The 18,090-nt window shown below is 38.8% G+C and overlaps 1 protein-coding gene across 1 annotated transcript; it reads right to left on the bottom strand.

Annotated features, from left to right (window-relative positions):
* Nucleotides 1-8,348: 8,348 nt before the first annotated feature.
* LOC145437162 (uncharacterized) lies at nt 8,349-15,484 on the bottom strand. The gene is made up of 4 exons (XM_080314346.1): nt 15,154-15,484; nt 13,097-13,292; nt 10,529-10,583; nt 8,349-10,247 (listed from the first exon to the last, which is right to left on the bottom strand). Exons 1-4 carry the CDS (start codon nt 15,214-15,216, stop codon nt 10,196-10,198), a joined length of 366 nt encoding a protein of 121 aa, XP_080170472.1. The 5' UTR covers nt 15,217-15,484; the 3' UTR covers nt 8,349-10,195.
* Nucleotides 15,485-18,090: the final 2,606 nt, after the last annotated feature.

Raw genomic sequence — 18,090 nt, 5'->3', positions numbered from 1 at the left:
TACAAAACTTCACCGACGACGGTTTCGAACGATGGTTTTGAATCAACTATTAGCATAGGTTTGGTTGCTAACATACGGACTTCATGTAGAGGAGAGATTGTCCGTAATTATGCCACAAAGTGTTGAGTCTGTCGGGTTTATTTTATCGGAGCATGTTCATAGATACATTTTTTTTAGTGGAGATCAGCCACCGTTGCTTTACCAATCGTTTTCTCTTATTCATGGCAAGCTAGGGTTACCATACGTCCCCTTTTAGGAGACTTTTTCCTATTCTTTGCCTTTTTTTAAAGTCTCCTCCGAAGACGCCAGATATACTTTTTTTTTAATTTTGGGTAAATGTATGAAAATTTGACTGAGATAAATACATTGGTTTGAGTGGAGATCAACCCCCTTTGTTTTGCCATTCGTTTTCTGTTATTCATGGTAAGCTAAGGTTACCATACGTCCTCGTCTAAGAGAATTTGTCCTCTTTTTGAATTTTTTTGAACGTCCACTCGGAGGACGCCCAAATATCCTCTTTTTAAAATTTTGGTTAAATGTATGTGAAAATGCGACTTGGATAAATACAATGGTTTAAGAGGACATCAACCCCCGTTGTTTTATCAGTCGTTTTCTCGTATTCGTGGTAAGCTAGGGTTACCATACGTTCTCTTTGAATACGATATGTCATCTCTTTTTACTTATTTGAAGGTCTCCTCGTAGAACGTCAAAATATCCTCTTTTTTAAAAAATTGGGTCAAATGTATGTGAGAAATCGACTGAGATATAAGAAATCAGTACTCAAGTATCGGTCTGGCGTGGAATCTTTCGGGAGTTTTAACAGAAAGATGCCTTTTTAATAGTCACCCACTTTTTGTGGGATTTTCTGTTGGTTATTTCGGGAGTCGAGTCGGATGGATGACCTGTTTTATTTTTAATCAACCAACTTCAGACTCGGAATAAAGTTACCAATTTTCCGGATTCGACTCCGGTATTGTAAGTCTGAAAATTTTGAAAGAGGGTCGTATTTACAGACTCCGAACATAGGGTAACCCTATGGCAAGCACATACTAAATTATTTATAATGATATTTAACAACCAATGTTTTCCCGACACGCAATATATTTATTATATTTCCTAATTCATTCTACAGATTCATCTCCAACGAGGAGGGAGCGTTCGTCAATGCGGTTAATGGTATTTGAAATCAAGAGATATTTTGTTGTGGCGTAATAATGAATAGTATACGCGATATATAACAGCACACTGTTACAGAGGAAAGGGAATACAGTGGAATCCGATTAATCCAGACGCCTTGCAACCCAGCAACCAGTTTATTCTGACTAAACGCTCAGGAAGGTTAAAAATGCAGTGAAAAGTCCCGTCATTCGGACAATTACCTGCTTGAGTCAAAGGGTTTGCCGTGCATCCTGTTGATGCAAGACTATTAGTCACCAAAATTCCGGCGCTTGCAATAAATCCCACCACTGGACACGCCAAGACGTATGAAGTTTCGGCGCATGCGTGAATCCGTAAAGTGCGATGTCGAGATCGAGAGATTGGAGGGCAAAAAAACGTGGCTTCCGCACTTTGGTCAAAACCTTCGATGGTGATAGCTGCTGGCGCCGAATAGTTGTGACCCTGCGATGTGAGTCACGCGGTACAAAATGGACCCTCAAAACAGGATAATATACCCCATGAAGAAATGCAAATCGGGAGTCGAGTGCCTTGTCTTGTAGTTTTGTTAGGTAGCCCAATGTGTGATTGACACCAATATGATATATAATTATAGCGACAATCTTTCCTGAGAATAACAAAATATGAACATGCTTCAACAGAGTAAGATATACAAACTTCTAACCCAAGAAACTCAGGCATCGTATTGACCATGCGGTATGAACAATTGAGCATGGTTTAATTGTGTCGTGCCCGGAATTTTTTTATGTCACTACTTTTATTATCCCTATAATGCGAAGGACGGATGTGAAAGCAATAGCAAACCATGCAAGTACCGTTATTATTGACAAAATTCATGAAGTAACGAATGAATTCCTGATAGCCCGAAAAAAGTAGAGACGTCCTGCGTCCGTGAATTGCGTAATGATGTCGGTGAATGGAATGGGTCGTCACTAAAACAAGGCACTTTGTGCAAAACGAGGGCTCCTCCGGGATTTGAACCCGGTACCTCTCGCATCCTAAGCGAGAATCATACACCTAGACCAAGGGTCGGCAACCTACGGCCCGCGGGCCGGATCCGGCCCGCGACATTATAATTAGTTATCACAAGAATACGGCCCGCCGTTTCATAATGAGTTTCAATCTATAGTGCAGCACTGCTTGGGAAGAATGCGGTATTGCTACGATATAAGTAGCCTAGATCGTATTAATCTACTGTTACGCCATAAAACGAAGGTGGTTGAAGTAAGAGATGGAGATTGTCTGTAGAGCAGACAGATCTTGTAATCGAAAATGGTTATCTAATCTTGCTTTCTTTGTACATTTAACGTCTCATCTAAACAAATTGGATTTGCAACTTCGGGGGAAAACAGCTGAATACATGAGATGTTGAGGCGCATTCGAAACAAATCTGCGACCCCGAGAATGTCAACAATACAAAGAAATTATGCTCACGTTCCTATTCTGGATGAAAGAAAACCTAGTACAAACACTACATTTGTAACTGTGATACGAAATTTGATTACTGAATATTCACCCGCTTTTCCTAAATTCCTTCTCTACAAAATAAATTCCGACTATTCAGTATTCCGTTCAATGTGGACGCCAATACCATTGCCTGAAAATTTACAAATGGGCCGTTTTGAAATGCGATGCAGTTGAATTGAATGACCAATTTCATACAAAGAGCATATCGCTGCATGAGTTTACAAAGAGTACATTCCTGAAATTGCTCTTTATCCCAGCTTGACCAACAATGCAAAATAAATTGCATCGATTTTTGGTAGCACGCACGCATGTTGACAATAGTTATCAACAGTGAAATTCACGAAGAGCAAACTAAGATCACTATTCCGGACGCCCATTTTATATATGGTTTGATTCTTGCTTCATCTGAATTATTACCAGAAGTTGAAAACCTTTCACAAATAAAGCTGGGTCAATTGTCACATTTATTCTGCGTTGTTGAAGTGTAAATAAATGTGTTTTGTTATTGGTATGATTGAGATTGCAGCAATGTAGGATGATATACCGAAGTGAGCATAAAATATAGTATTACGACAAATTCCGGCCCGCGAGAAAGTTGCACACTCGAAATTTGGCCGGTGACTACCAAAAGGTTGCCGACCCCTGCCCTAGACCAACGAGCCGAAAAAGTGCTGTGCTGCAGTGTATAAGGTCACCTCAGTTACCATATGCCATTTGAAGATAGTCGAAACGAAAATAACCGGTGGCGTTATGTTTGTTTGTTTGTTTGTTTTATTCGCACAACTTTGGCGCTTATCGCCTAAAAGGTCATTTGCGCCCAGTACATCAATTTCAGTAATTTCGACGGTCTTTTACGGTCTTTTTCGTCAGATTACGGACGACTTCCGTGCACGCGCTCTTCCACCATCAGTCTCTCTCGATTTTCATGCGCCCGCAACTTAGTCTTTTGATGCCATCTTTCGGGAGTTCGGCTCTCTCTTTCTCTGGGCTTTTCAAGGCGCTGTATATACAGCGGGATCGGCGATGAGGAGCCCAGATAAACCTCCGACACATAGAAACATGGCAGAGCCGAGACTCGAACCAGTAACCATTGGTGTCGTGACTGCAGTGTTTAACCAACTGCGCCACTCGCTTCCCCGGTGGCGTTATGTGAAACGAGGAATGCTCCGGCATTTAAAATGGGGATCTCACGCACCCAAAGCGAGCATCAGACCCCGCGATAGGTTGGACACACCTGCAATGAAACTGATTCTCCCAACTAACAAGACGTTGATTTTGAAATCAGCCCAGCGCCAGAAATAGTCATGCTAATAAACGTTAGCGCTGGTCAGCAATTTGAATCTTGGAGCAGCACGCGAACCTGAATCGTGAACCATGAACCATACCTTAAGGCTGAAGGAAATGGTCTAACCAGTGGTTTCCAACATGGACGATATCGCCACACAAGGGAACGAAAATACCAAAGGGAGCGACTGGTAGGCGATGGGGCTGAAAATATTAGAACGTCCATTGATATATATTTAATTGACACGGTCAAAACATGCACCCGAAGACGGCTTATTCTGCATACGTCGCGAAAAAAGGTCAACTCAATGAGAAGTAGACGCGACAACCGGTTTTCCGAGCACCTACCACTTTGGCAAAATTGCCAGCTATCACACTTAAGTCAATAATTTTCCCGATTATATGCCCTCTTTTTCGTATCCGCAAATATGGGGAGGTGATGAAATTTATGTCGAAGTGGATAAGGGATAGATTAGTCGAAAAAGGTTGGGAACCACAGATCTAAACCATACAGTCAGTTTGACCATTGTTTTTTTACAAAAGGGACCTCTCGCAACCGAAGCGGGAACCATACCCCTAGACCAGGTGTAGGCAAACTTTTAGGCTCGCGGGCCGCATGCAACATTTGAGTCCATGCGTAGTTTGCCCCACCCGGCCCTAGACCAACGAGGCGACACGGTACTTGCTGACAGTGAAAGAAATTCAAGTCAGTAACAAATATGATTGAAAGACGGTTGCGGAAATTGCCACGTTATTCAAGGTTAGCGTTATTCCAGGATCAGAAACCGGTACCTCTCACCCGAAACGAGAATATCTTACCTTGACCTGGATCAGTGATTTTCAATCCGGGGCTTATTTGCCATTTTTCTCGGATCTTTGGGGTGTTTTTATTTAGTATTCGACATTACAAATGCGTCATAGGTAGGTGTGGGCAAAGGTGCTGACCTATATCAGCGTTCAAAATTCAGAGAATTGTTTTAATTCGAGGTGAATCGGCAGTGTAATGTTTAGAAAGCTACCCGATTCGTAAAAAAGGGTCATCACATCATGCTCCACTCAATTTAGGATATACTATAGGCCTACCTATAATAAGCTTGGTAATAACTTTAAAAAGTTAACCAAAGTGGATAACCTGATTTTGTAATTTCTTGGTGTTGTATTTCGACATTGCCCTTTCACGGGCCCCAGTTTCATACCCCATGTGTTGTGATCAATTATCTATTTGTGATTTGTGATTTTTCGATTACGAAATTTGTCTGTGAAATATTACTGTGAAGGCAAAATGGTTAGGTGTTCGTGTTGATGTACGTGTATACAGCGGAGCTTCTATAAAAGTTGGTGCTCAGACGAACGAGAACCTATAAGGGGTTCGCACCATCCCTAACGTATTTATTTTAACTTGGATCGGTTCATGATAAGATGAACTTAATCATAAACTGTCTCCTTCTGTGTCAGCTATCAACCCCGGGTAAGGATATTTTTTCATACCATTTCCGAAGTAGTTAACGGCTTTTGCTGATCGTTAAAATGTACGAAAAGAGGTAAAGCTCTGTGTTGGCACAGTATAGGAATTTTGCGACAAATGTGTGGTGCCACCCAGAACGACCGTGGATCAATTGGCACGGGATGGTGTCGATGCATCGCTGCGCCTCTCCGCACCCGTACATAGAACGGTGATGTAAGTGGATTTAAACTCGAATTTGTTGGGTCCATGTGTAAAATTTACAGTAACTTTACAATTAAAAGTCATATTTCCTCTAACCATAATAATTATTCGATACAGCGTAACGCTTTGAAGATATGTTATTTCACCTAACTGCAGAGTTGAAACGAAAAAATTACAATTGATATTCCATTCGGAATTCAGTTATCACGTCGTTGTATCGTTAATATCAGTTGGCCACCAATGTATGTGCACTGGTAAGCGATACTTTGGTTAAGAAAGGACAAGGTTGAGTCTAATTGAATCATTGCCGTCGCAAAACACAGACTGTCTCATGCAGTAATCAGCGTCTAATTGATCGTCACGTAATCATCAACCAATTTCGTCTGGCTGACTATATATTAGCTTCCGTCGATGTCGGCATTTTACTAACAAACTCCCTCAGCAGGTTTGTGCTGCCCCGGCTATCGCCGTTCGGAATCTGTGTTATCGTTGTGTGTATTTGTAGGTGAAGTGACCGAAGTGGACAACCGTTCGGAGCAAGAAGAATGTCAATCAGCTCCATGAAGCAATCTACTGGCAAGCTTTACCGCGGTAATCTTGGCCAAGGCCCCGGCTATTTGGCTATGGTACCATAGGCCCCGCGCCCTATTACTATTGTAATTGAATTGAAAATAGTCAACTCGAGGATAGTATTGATTCAAAAATATGTGCCAATACTTACCCTGATACAAACCCCATAATTCACATCACCCCATAATTCACATCAGAAATTATAGTTAGTCGGGACGGTGATATAGAAAAATGTATATGTCGATCCAAATTTACTTTGCACTCCCTAAAGTAATTCATTTGTCACAGACCCCATAGCTCACGCAGGGCGAAGTTTTTTGCATGTGAGGAAAGATTTTGCCAGCATGCTATTGTAGACAAAGTCGCGTATTGAAATCAGGGGGTTATCACGGATAATTTTTCAAGTATTTTCGGCCCCAGTGTCTTATCGGTACCACATCTCCCCCACATTTGAAAAATCAAAATTGATGTTACGGCCGCAATTAATAGCTAGGGCTGGGCAAAATAGAGTACCTGAGTGATTCGATCCTGAATCGCGTGTTACGAGTCGAATCGAGTATTCGAGTATCACTCATTTTATTACGTCACCACAAAGAATACACTGGCTGCGCTATGCAAACTAATTGATCACAGGCTACGTTGTCGTAGTAGTAGTAGTAGTAGTAGTAGTAGTAGTAGTAGTAGTAGTAGTAGTAGTAGTAGTAGTAGTAGTAGTAGTAGTAGTAGTAGTAGTAGTAGTAGTAGTAGTAGTAGTAGTAGTAGTAGTAGTAGTAGTAGTAGTAGTAGTAGTAGCAGTAGAAGAAGAATACAATAGCAATTAACGTATCTATGTTTCTTTGATGGCTCAGTGCTAACATTGCGCAGTGATCGCCTTTATCAACCCTCTTGTATGATATAAATCCGTATCAATTTGTTACAACTTCTGGTGGCTTCGTATTCGATCCTATTGGCCTATATAATTACAGACTGTAGCATAGCTATACAGTTAGTCGCGTATTTTATTTGCGGTTCTACGTGTGCGTGATGGACGCCTTCTTGCATGCATATTAAACTTTATATAAGTAATTTGATGCAAGATAAATGACGAATTATTCTTTCTTTCACACAGCTAGCAAAATGTAATGACTTTGAATCGTCGCCGATACTTCGAAAATTCAATTTGACTTGAATTGTGACTTGACTCGTGACTCGACTTGACTCGAGTCGCATCCAAAAAACGAGTGACTTGACTCGAGTCAAAATGTGCAATGACTCGAGATGACTCGTGACTCGAAGGTAGTGACTTGATCCCAACACCTAAATTGTCGACACTTGCATTTCGACGTCGTTAATTTTGACTTCATCACAATCGATAGTAAATACGGATGATAAATACGCCGCGTATAATAAAGTTGATATCCGACTAATTCTCCTCTCGATGCTCCTATAGTATTAAAACAGCCAATACACGACACGAGCTGTATGTATGCTCGTTTGCTAGCGTATTTGAAAACCCTTTCTCTGAAACCACCCTGACATACTAAAGTTTATACCCGACTAATTCTCCTCTGGAAGCTCGTATAGTATAAAGATCGCCAATATACAACACGAGCTGTATGTTTGCTCGTTTGTTAGCGTATTCGAGAACCTCTTTTTTTCAGACACCCTCCCATCTACTGAAATACTTTAGCATTATCCTCCGGTTTCATACCAATAGATTCTATGACCCGTCCACGCCAGAATTTGAAAACGGCGATGTCAGGCTGTCGATATAATATCTGGCTGGACTTTTCAGAGACTGAACAGGATTTCTTTTGTGTGTTAGAAATTATGTTTACTTACTTTAACTGCACGGTTTGAGTTCAGCAGCATTATCAATTGGCATATCTTGCACACATTCAATCTCTCTTACTTATATAATTTACGGAAAAGACGGTGGTGTAAAGCTCCACTTGCGGGCATTCTTGGTTGTCAAGTTCCACCTAATCACTTTTAAAATACCATGAATTCAATTTGGTGGCGATGTCAGTGAGCGGTGATGAGACCAATACACAATTACTAGGAATTTTAGTATGGTTTAAATTTTACAATAATCATACATTACAATTTGCCGTATTTGTCGTTCTTAGGTGTTGAATTTGAAAAGGAAAATGCTGATATCAATGCTATTCAGGCAGCGGTTTCAATGATCAATTGATATATGGTATTTGATATATTTCCAAATTTCCAACGACTTGAAACGAATTTTGTCCTGACACATGCTTTCTCTCATCGATGCGCCACCTGTGAAACCTACTACGCACTAAATACCGAAGGATTAAATAACATATACTCATATTCTCAGAACACAACGAAAACGGATAGCTAGATAGGTAAATTCATTTTATTTCAATTCAAGGATCAAAACATGTTATTAGGCTACATGAAGATACAGTTCATGAACAACATCAAAGCACAGAAATCGGATAAATTTCGGCAAAATAACTTGAAATCATGCGGCTTGTCCGTCTCAAAAAATATATATATCTTGAGTTACACTGATAGTGGATCCCGAATATCTTACTGCGAAATAGTAATTATCTGCAATTGCTGTTTGTTTCGATCAATACTCGCAATAGATATCGATCAATGCCAAAATAGCCGATAGAGCATCTATAGAAGTATGTGCGCCTGCTTTAAAATGTTCGCTGAAAGTAGAATACTTGAGTATTTTCACACGACTGCATGGCGTACGCTGAGAATATAATGGCTGCTCCGAGACAAAAGGTTGCGAACCACTGGTCTACGGAGTGTCAAAACAATTTATGAATGATTATATTTCAATAAAGAACGAATAATAAATCACATTCCTAATTTGTCCATTTTTCAGAAATTCAAATTGTTATGTATTAGGATATTGCCCCTATATCGATGGATTTTCATATTTCATGTCATCACGAACCATGATATTTGCATGCCAATTTAATACACAAGCTTACTAAGAGGCAGCAGCGAGCTAATTACGGGCATAACAATTCAGCTTCACCAAGAAAGAGGAAGAAGATGTATAAATTGATATTTATTCGTGTAAAATAACAAGTTGAAATTACACCAAATGACATGAAACCTAATTGGTAGTGAAAGTAATAGAAATAGTATGATACATATTCCACATTGTACTACATCAGTTGAGCTAGGTATACATTGACATGTTGATACATATCGCATATTATCACAAAGAAGGTTTGCCTGATTTATATAATGATACATGATTGATTGATTTCGTTGAAATTCATACGCTTACTACATTTATGTTTATCGAAACTTTTATATTTTATAAATGTATATTTTTTAAATTTTTGATGTATTTTCATATATCTATGTTTTTTTATCATCATAATCCATCATACAAATAAGTAGATACCCAACACTATACATCTAAGATTGTCATGATATTCTCTATATACATGTCATATCTGTACAATGCAATTATTCAATTACATGAAAGCTATGAGCATTAAATCAGCACAAACAAATATCTGATATTTTCATATTTATACATATATAACTCAATTCTACTATCATAGTGATGTAAAATCGTGAATATACATGATGGCGTGTGTGAGAGTCGGTTGATACCATTAATTAGAGTTGGACAGAGACTGCTGATTCGACAGAATAATTCAAGCAGGAATATGATCAGACATTTTTGACTACAATATTTACAAACCGTACCCAGGTGGATACTACGAAATATACGATATGACAGAACTCGTTGTAATTATATCCATTTTTAAATCTCGCAGCTCCGTTATCGCTTCCCAATAAATTCGTACGAAAACAAAATATCATACATGATGATGGCTGACACTCTATACAGGGGAAACACGATTTCCATTGAAATCGATTACATCGGTAATATACGCCATACAATAGTCATCCACGGAAGAAGCGACCATAGTTTCGTCGAATCCATCACCGCACCATCCATCGTCCGCCCAATATCCAGCTCAAATTTTTAAAATGAAGAGGTATTTTGCCGGCCACATCTCAACTTAGATGATGAAAGATTTTTCACTCTTGTAATGGATCAGCGTTATTGCATTTCTTGTTTCTCCTCAACTCTCTGAAACACGAATATTCTCAATAATCAAACACGTCTTCACAGGATGTGGACAACGAAATTGGAGCAGGAAATCGACCGTGTGCCTGTACGTCATTGCACCGTGTCAATGCAAAATCGACTTCCATCGGGGGACCATTTAGCAATTTCGGAGGGTCCTCGAAACATCTAAGTTTGCAACGAGTTTTAATGCCAAATATTGTCAAACTTTGGATTTTTTTTCCGTTTTCCAGGTCAAAAACAATCTACCTAGTAATACCAATCATTATAATGAATCTAGGTACCTGCTGACAAATCCGTCATCGAGTTGCTCCCAGGCATCGACACTTCCTCCCAAAACTAAAATGAAATATAATTTATGATGTATAAAATATACTCATCGGTGTATTGTGTACGGATTACAGGAAATGTGACCAAACATTGAAGCAAATATTATGAATTAAGCGTATGATACGAATCATGGTGATTTAGTTAACGCAAGTAGGCGAACGGTATCGGAACGTGTTGGAACAATTGGTGAGTTATATTTAAATAACTGTTTGTTTTCTTAGCCCGCTCAATATAATTCAAGTTTTATGATTGAATTCGATAAAGGGCAGACAATAGAAAGGATTGAATCTGGGAATTCTGCGTCACACCGCACTGATACGATCTTGAAATTTCTTTTCGTGGACATTTATGAGTAATATTGACCATAAAAAAGCAGCAATACACATGTCGGTATGTCACTGTGTCATAGTAAAAGATGCCTCATATTTTATTTCTCTGGAACGCTCTAAATGGCGTGCGTAATAGGAAGACTGTCGGGCAGGATGGAGCAAGGAAGAAAGAGTTACTGTCTGAAAAGCCCAAGTTGAACAACCGATATCACGATACCGTTTTCCCACTAGCTTGGCATATGATTCCGTCGCCCAACAGAACAAAGCCCTGTTGGCATGACCAAAGCACACATCGTTGCTCACTGTTTAGTGCTTACTACTGTAAAACCAATCGCTAATTTTAATCATGCAGCGGTCTGTAATCTTGAAACTTTCCTGCAAAGTTTGTGACTAAATAAATAAGGAAACCATTGATTAGCATGATATAGAACGCCCTGCATTTGAAATACTACAAAGAACTTTCAGTGACATCAACCTGACTGTACCGATGACCGTTTCGATATTAATCATATTCCATAGAACAGAGTTGGGTAGTAGTAATTGTGTACATTTTCGCTATATACTTGTTGCCTGTGAAAACGCAGCATATTAATACTAGAAATGCATCATTTGGATGCGTCCGGCTCAGATTTGGGTCCCTTTCTAGAAAATTTAAAGGCTTCGTCAAAATACTACGCACACACAATTATCATTTTGGCAACTACAAACTGTTGGCATAGTAACAGAATACAAACAAGACTAGTTGGGTAATATAGCTTAGTAGACAAATCTACTTTAGTACTACGAGAAGGCAAACGTCGCTCATAAGAGAAATTACATTTGACAAATTTACTTTAGAATTACGAGGAAGTGAACGTAGCTCGTAAGAAAAATAAGTTTTGAAAAATCTACTTCAGTACTACGAGAAAGTAAAGTGTCTCGTTATTGATGACTTTTAACTTCTAATCGGGGATAACATGTGTCGAGCATGATAAGGTGACAATGAGTCGAAAAAGTTTGAGAAACACTAATATATTTTTACTCGATGAATATACAATTTACATGAACTCGGAGATCAGGGATGCGCATTCTGATCATGACACAATTTCAAAGTAAAATTTTATATATTACGGCCAATACAATAAGTAGGATGCTGTATAACATAGCGTCATAAACAAGCCGAGGTCGTGATTAATGAAGTATTTTTACTATTCAGAGTACTCAGCCAGGTTTAGCCTACTGGCGGCATCACTTCCCACGTCGTTACACTTTTACACTAGTTATACTCCTAATCGAACATTTATTCGGCAAAACAAACAACTTTTCAAAATTTGGATTTTGTAAAGCAGCTGGTAGTTGCAGATTATATTTTGGCAATTGCTTTCAGTGAGATCGTCATGGGGAACCGAGAGAAATAGTATGTACCACGTAAAACTAAAAGCCCACTAGTGATTTAGCATTAAACCCGAATACATATATATTGCAGTTTTGCAAGTAAACATCTCATATTAATGCTAAAAGTATGCAACGTCGCGACCAAATTTTCGTTTTGAAACTATTTAAGCACATTCCAGACATTTCATATTATACTTCCGCTTCAATTAGATTGGACATATCTTGATAATTGACATTTTTATTCTATTTTATCTTTTGTCATTCATGAACTCGTGTTAGCAATTAAACCCCTATAACCGATCATAATGGTCACCAAATGTTAAAAAAAAGCCATATGATGTGTTGAATTTTCTACTTTTGTTATGAGAGTTTACGGGGGTTCAGAAAAAAGGAATTATGGACAAGGATGGATCACGAATTCTTGCAATACATGAACAATTCTTATTTCTAATTTCGCTAAACCCAAGTCCACACTCTTAAGTAGGCTACATGAAAACATGTCTGAATTTTGTACACTGATTAATCGTATCCGGTAGAGGACATAGAATTAAAACTAATTTCCACAATGCCATACGTGATAAACCAACTGTGCGGACAACGATATGCCATCGATTTATCAATAGGAAACAGCTTGTAGTTACGTTATTAACGTTGCAAGTGCGGATTGCTTGACTGCATGTGACGAATTATGCCAGCTGCATGAAATGAGCATTTCATACAACCCAATTTTGCTTCGTCTCGATTTGTTGTCTGATATTGTTCAAAAGTAATGTACCTATTATAACTTATCTAAATAAGCTGTAACCAATAAAGACTCACATTCTAAGAGTTCCAACTCCGTACCAAGTTCATTTGCAATCTTCTGCACTCTCGACAACTCCTTTCCAGTTAAGATATCCGCTTCGTCCCGGTATATCAATGTCAGTTTTTTCAAATTAGAATCTTTGATGACAGCTGAAAGCTCATCGACAGATGCATGACATTCCACGTTGAATATGCATCTGATACAGTCGATCTGCGGTGAGAGAAAATTAATATTTATACTACTTATACCAGACATCAAGGATCTGCGCAATCAATTTCAATTACTTGTGAACTACGATTAAAATTCAGACAAATTGCCAAGAAATCGATAGCGATTACGATTACAGAAAAAAAGTAGTCACGACTATTCAAGATGAGAATTATTTTGCTACATTGAACTTGAGCCGGAAGCCCATTGGAAGACGTTGTAACGATTGCGATGAGACTGCCTCATATGATATATCTAGTTTAATTGCACAACTTTATAGAGGACGATTTTTCGCCCCCGACGATTTTCATTCTACCAACAAACATGCCTACATCGTGAATAAGCTGATGATAGTTAACGGATGCTTATTTTGAGTATTGAATTGCAAGATAAAATTTTGTGCCCATTGCAAGCATGACCATTGGAGTATAAGATCGCGTAAACATTAAACTACGTGTAACTGCAATTCTTCCATACTACTAGATCATATCGTAGTGGAACACAAGTATATATTAATTTAACCCACCTACATATATTGCGAGCTGCCATTTCGAGTACGCCGGAATAGCTTGAAAATGATATGTAGCAACTGCTGTTGGTTTCTAGTGATTTGATGTGGACATCGTCATGTTGAATTCAACGATTACAAAATTCTAAATCTTTGTCCGGTGTGCATATACTTCTCGCTTACCAGCCACATTCGAAATACTTTCACCATACGTCATTAGTAAATATTTATTTAGCGATTTGAATGTCGGGGATTGCTGAATATAATCCCCCTTCTAAGACAGGGTTTCCTAATATTTTTATCACGGAATCCTTCCGGTATTGTAAGAAGTTTTACGTACCCCAAATATTCCCAAAGCCAATTACTGGAAACAGGGTTGTAATGACTGGATTCATGACTTTACTCGACTCAAGTCATTTTGTGTGTTGATGCGAGACTAGAGCGGAAAACACAGACTTTCCACTATAACTTCAAAGAATACTTAAGTCATAGCATTATTGTTGTTTCGTCTATCAGTACTGATACTTGAACAATACGGCCAGAAACTGCTACGATTGCGCAAAATTACGAAATTATGAAAATGAGCCATTTCATATCACCCGAGCATAGTTACAAAAATTTGTTGGACCGGATTCAACGCAAAACTGAGCAGCTAACACAATGTCCTGGACTGGACTTGAGTCACAACACTATGACTCGGAATCGACCCTCCACTCACTGACTCAAACTCGGATTTGATTCGGTGGTGAATGGAAAATGACTCGACTTGACTCGAGTCAAAACAATAAAATTGACATTCAGTAGTGACTCGGAAGCCTTGTGACTTGGTTAAAACCCTGACATGAAGGTCATCACATTAACCTCAACTCTATTTAGTCTATTGCAGGCCTAAAATAACGGAACTAATGACTAAACAAGGTAGTCACAGTCCAACTCACGACGTCATTCAAAAATGATAATCTGGATTTGTCGTTCAGTAATGAGTCATTACCTATTCAGGGACCCATAAAACTAGTTGACGGACCATTGATGAGTCCGTGAACCCTCGTTATAAACCCCGTCTATTAGGTGGGCTAATGTAAATGTTTACATGCGGCATACAAAAACGATTACAAATTACGATCATCAGCATTACTTTCATTTGCAACACTGGCCATTATTTGTTGCGAAGTACTTAAGATTGCTAGAACTCACGAATTCAGCAACTGCGAAAGATATAGAGGTCGGACAGCGACAATAAGTCAATTAATGAGTAGGACTCACTATGTGCGGTAGAATTGAATGAGAAAGATGCGGTGGATAGATAGGAGATGCACATTCATCATATTAAGATATTATCAGATGTTAAAATGCTACCTTTATCAACTGACAAACTTCCATAATCCTTCTCAAGTCATTCACTTTCTCAATAAAGAACATCACATGTACATCGCCCAAAACAGCAATTTTCCTCCTGCGCTTCAAAACTTTGTGTAAATCGTCGGTGGAAGCCTGACCATTAACAGCAATATCAAGGAGGACAATCTTAAATAAGAAAAGTATATTACTATAATCGTTGCGACGAGGACATTTCCGAAAAAATTAACATAAAGGCTGGAGAAGTTATCCAGTGTAATGGCGAATAATATGATATGCTAATTCGCATATATTTTAAAAGGTTTCTAAAATCGACATGAAGAATCCGACCTGATACATTGTCAAGGAAGTCTCAATCAGCGACCAATCGATGACTTGTTGTTCTGTGCAATCAAGCAAAATCTTGCTTATCTGAACGTAATATTGGTTTCATGATGCAATATGACGTAATCGTAATGATAATCATCCATTGAAAATATTCTCTCCTATATTTACAATAAATAGTTATCCGTTAGAAATCCGTACACGTTTCTTCCGACCCGTAAGTCAATAAAAGATCTTAAAAGAATTGTTCTGTACAGCTGTTGATATGCAATGTTTTGAAGAGCATGCGGACTGCAAATATGAGATGCTTCATTATACTAATTCAGAATTAAAATTCACAATAATTCTTAAAATTGAATATTCCAAATATCAAATCACAGGTTTTTAATTACTAATTCACGAAACACACCACAATTCTCATACACCGTATATTGTGCTTAACATCTACTTTCTAGGTTTGATTATTCGTTGTCACTTACAAATATTTACATTTAGTCGACAAAGAAAACTTTACATGCAAAGTTTCGTTTTGTTGTCTTCATGTGAAGCTTGTTTGCCAGCACTGTATAGTGTACATCAAACTTCACGGTTACGGAAGTCAACCAATCCACACGACAATCTAGACATATAGATCCAGTTTGCGCGGCATCATTTGTTATCTCACTAATGTGGTACCAGAAAAATTATCTGGAATCTTCCAACTGTATCTTGACGTCTGCGGAGGATGAGTCCGCAACATTTGAGAACGCATAGCGAATGCAAGTCTGGCATGAATTAGATATTGATTCTGATGAAGTTCAAAGATACTCCACATGGAAAATGATGGTGAATTTGAATGCAGTGTCAGGACAATAATGCTTTCTCGAGGCATACGATATTTTATACGTATATCTACAGTCCTTCAATATCAGTGGCGGCTCGTCCTATAGGGCAACTGGGGCATTGCGCCACCTAAAATTATGTTCAATAACAAGGATTTACCATTTATAGACGATCAGCAATCAATATATAGCGAAATCACGGCGGAAATCGCGTTCTTTTTGTGTTTTCGCTTGTAGATGCCCATTGCCCATATATAGCGAATTCTCTACGAAAATCGAATTATCTTCTGTGTTTCGCTTTGTAAATTGCTAGCCGGGGCTTGACCCGGTAGCGCTCATAACAAGCTTTCACTGCCTGTTCTCTCAAAGCCGCTCACAATAAAGAAACAGTGAACTACTCTTTCCCATTCATCAAATTACCGAGCAAGCCTTGCCAGTGTGATGTAACCATGGTAAATATACCTGAACTCTGTTACCGTCCTGTGCGTCGGGTAGACCTTTTCTGGTATAAGTCAATTTCGACGGTGTTTCGCAACATGATAATTATTGAAATTTGCTATGTTATGTCGTGATGCTGGTATCGTATGTAACACTGCTCCAAGTTTGAGGGTTGCTATACCTAAAGTTTAAGGTGGTAATTTCGTTTTCAAAGTTAACTGTTTGCTGATCCGTTATGAATCGCAACAGATTTTACTCAAAAGCGGGTATTGGTATCCATTGATTTTGATGATGTTCCATACCGAGATTTGGCATAGTAAGTCTTAAACCTTTTGAAATCGGATTGCGTATGTGCAATCGATCAACTTCATCTGGCCATATCTTTATTTGATTATGTCGTAGAGGCTTCATTTTTGTTTGTAGGGAAAGCTATGAATATCTGTTGAATACCAACGATTTTACCCGAGACGGTTGGCCTGAAATAGATGAGTCAAGCGCTACAAATACGTCAGCCAACTTCATGTGTAAATTTACACATCGATATACGGCTATTTCACAGGCTGTGTAGGAGAACGCATGTCCCACGGCACTATATGGAAAGACATTGATCCACCGATATATTTGAAACTAAAATGACAAATATATGTATCAGACTCTATGAATACTATAGACCAGGGGTCGCCAACTCAAAACGGGTCGCGGGCCACTTTTCAAATTTCGTAGCGGCCGCGGGCCGCATGAATTCAATATCGATATAAAGTAGGCAACCACGTTTTAAAACTCTATGCCAGTACAACGCTGTACTACCTAACATAGGCGATGGTCATAGTGATCACAAAAGAAGTAACATTTTATTAAAGGAATGAAAATAGAACAGAATATCACCGTCATCAATTTCATTTTATTTTGAACTCTGAGCTGTGCGCGATACCTTGAAACGCTTTTTGGGGCTAGCGAGATACGTTACTAGATGGAAGACCATCTCCACGTAAAGCTTGATCTTGTGAAGAAGCCCGAAGCCTGTGGTTCTGAAACATTTTTAGACATGTCCAGCTTTATGATACAGAAAACTTATTGTCACATCACAAAATGCATCCATAAAGCTAGCAATCCGAACGGATAGTTTAATGGCATGGATGGTTTTGAATGTTGATTAGAGAATTCTACAATATAAATTCAGGACTGTACAGTGTACACAGAGCAATAACTATAAGTATGAAGTCGAGGTAAATCGCGCCCAGCGCGAAAAATTTTTCAGTTGACTGCAGCTCCGCGCCCCCTTCAGATGCTTTCACGCCCCCACAAGGGGACGCGCCCCACAGTTTCAGAACCACTGCTCTAAGCCGTTTTCTAA

The sequence above is a fragment of the Botryllus schlosseri genome, chromosome 1 (assembly GCF_051294905.1).
Source record: "Botryllus schlosseri isolate E-star chromosome 1, Bs_hap1, whole genome shotgun sequence".
Classification (NCBI taxonomy): Eukaryota; Metazoa; Chordata; class Ascidiacea; order Stolidobranchia; family Styelidae; genus Botryllus; species Botryllus schlosseri.
This window is presented reverse-complemented; position numbering and strand designations above follow the sequence as displayed.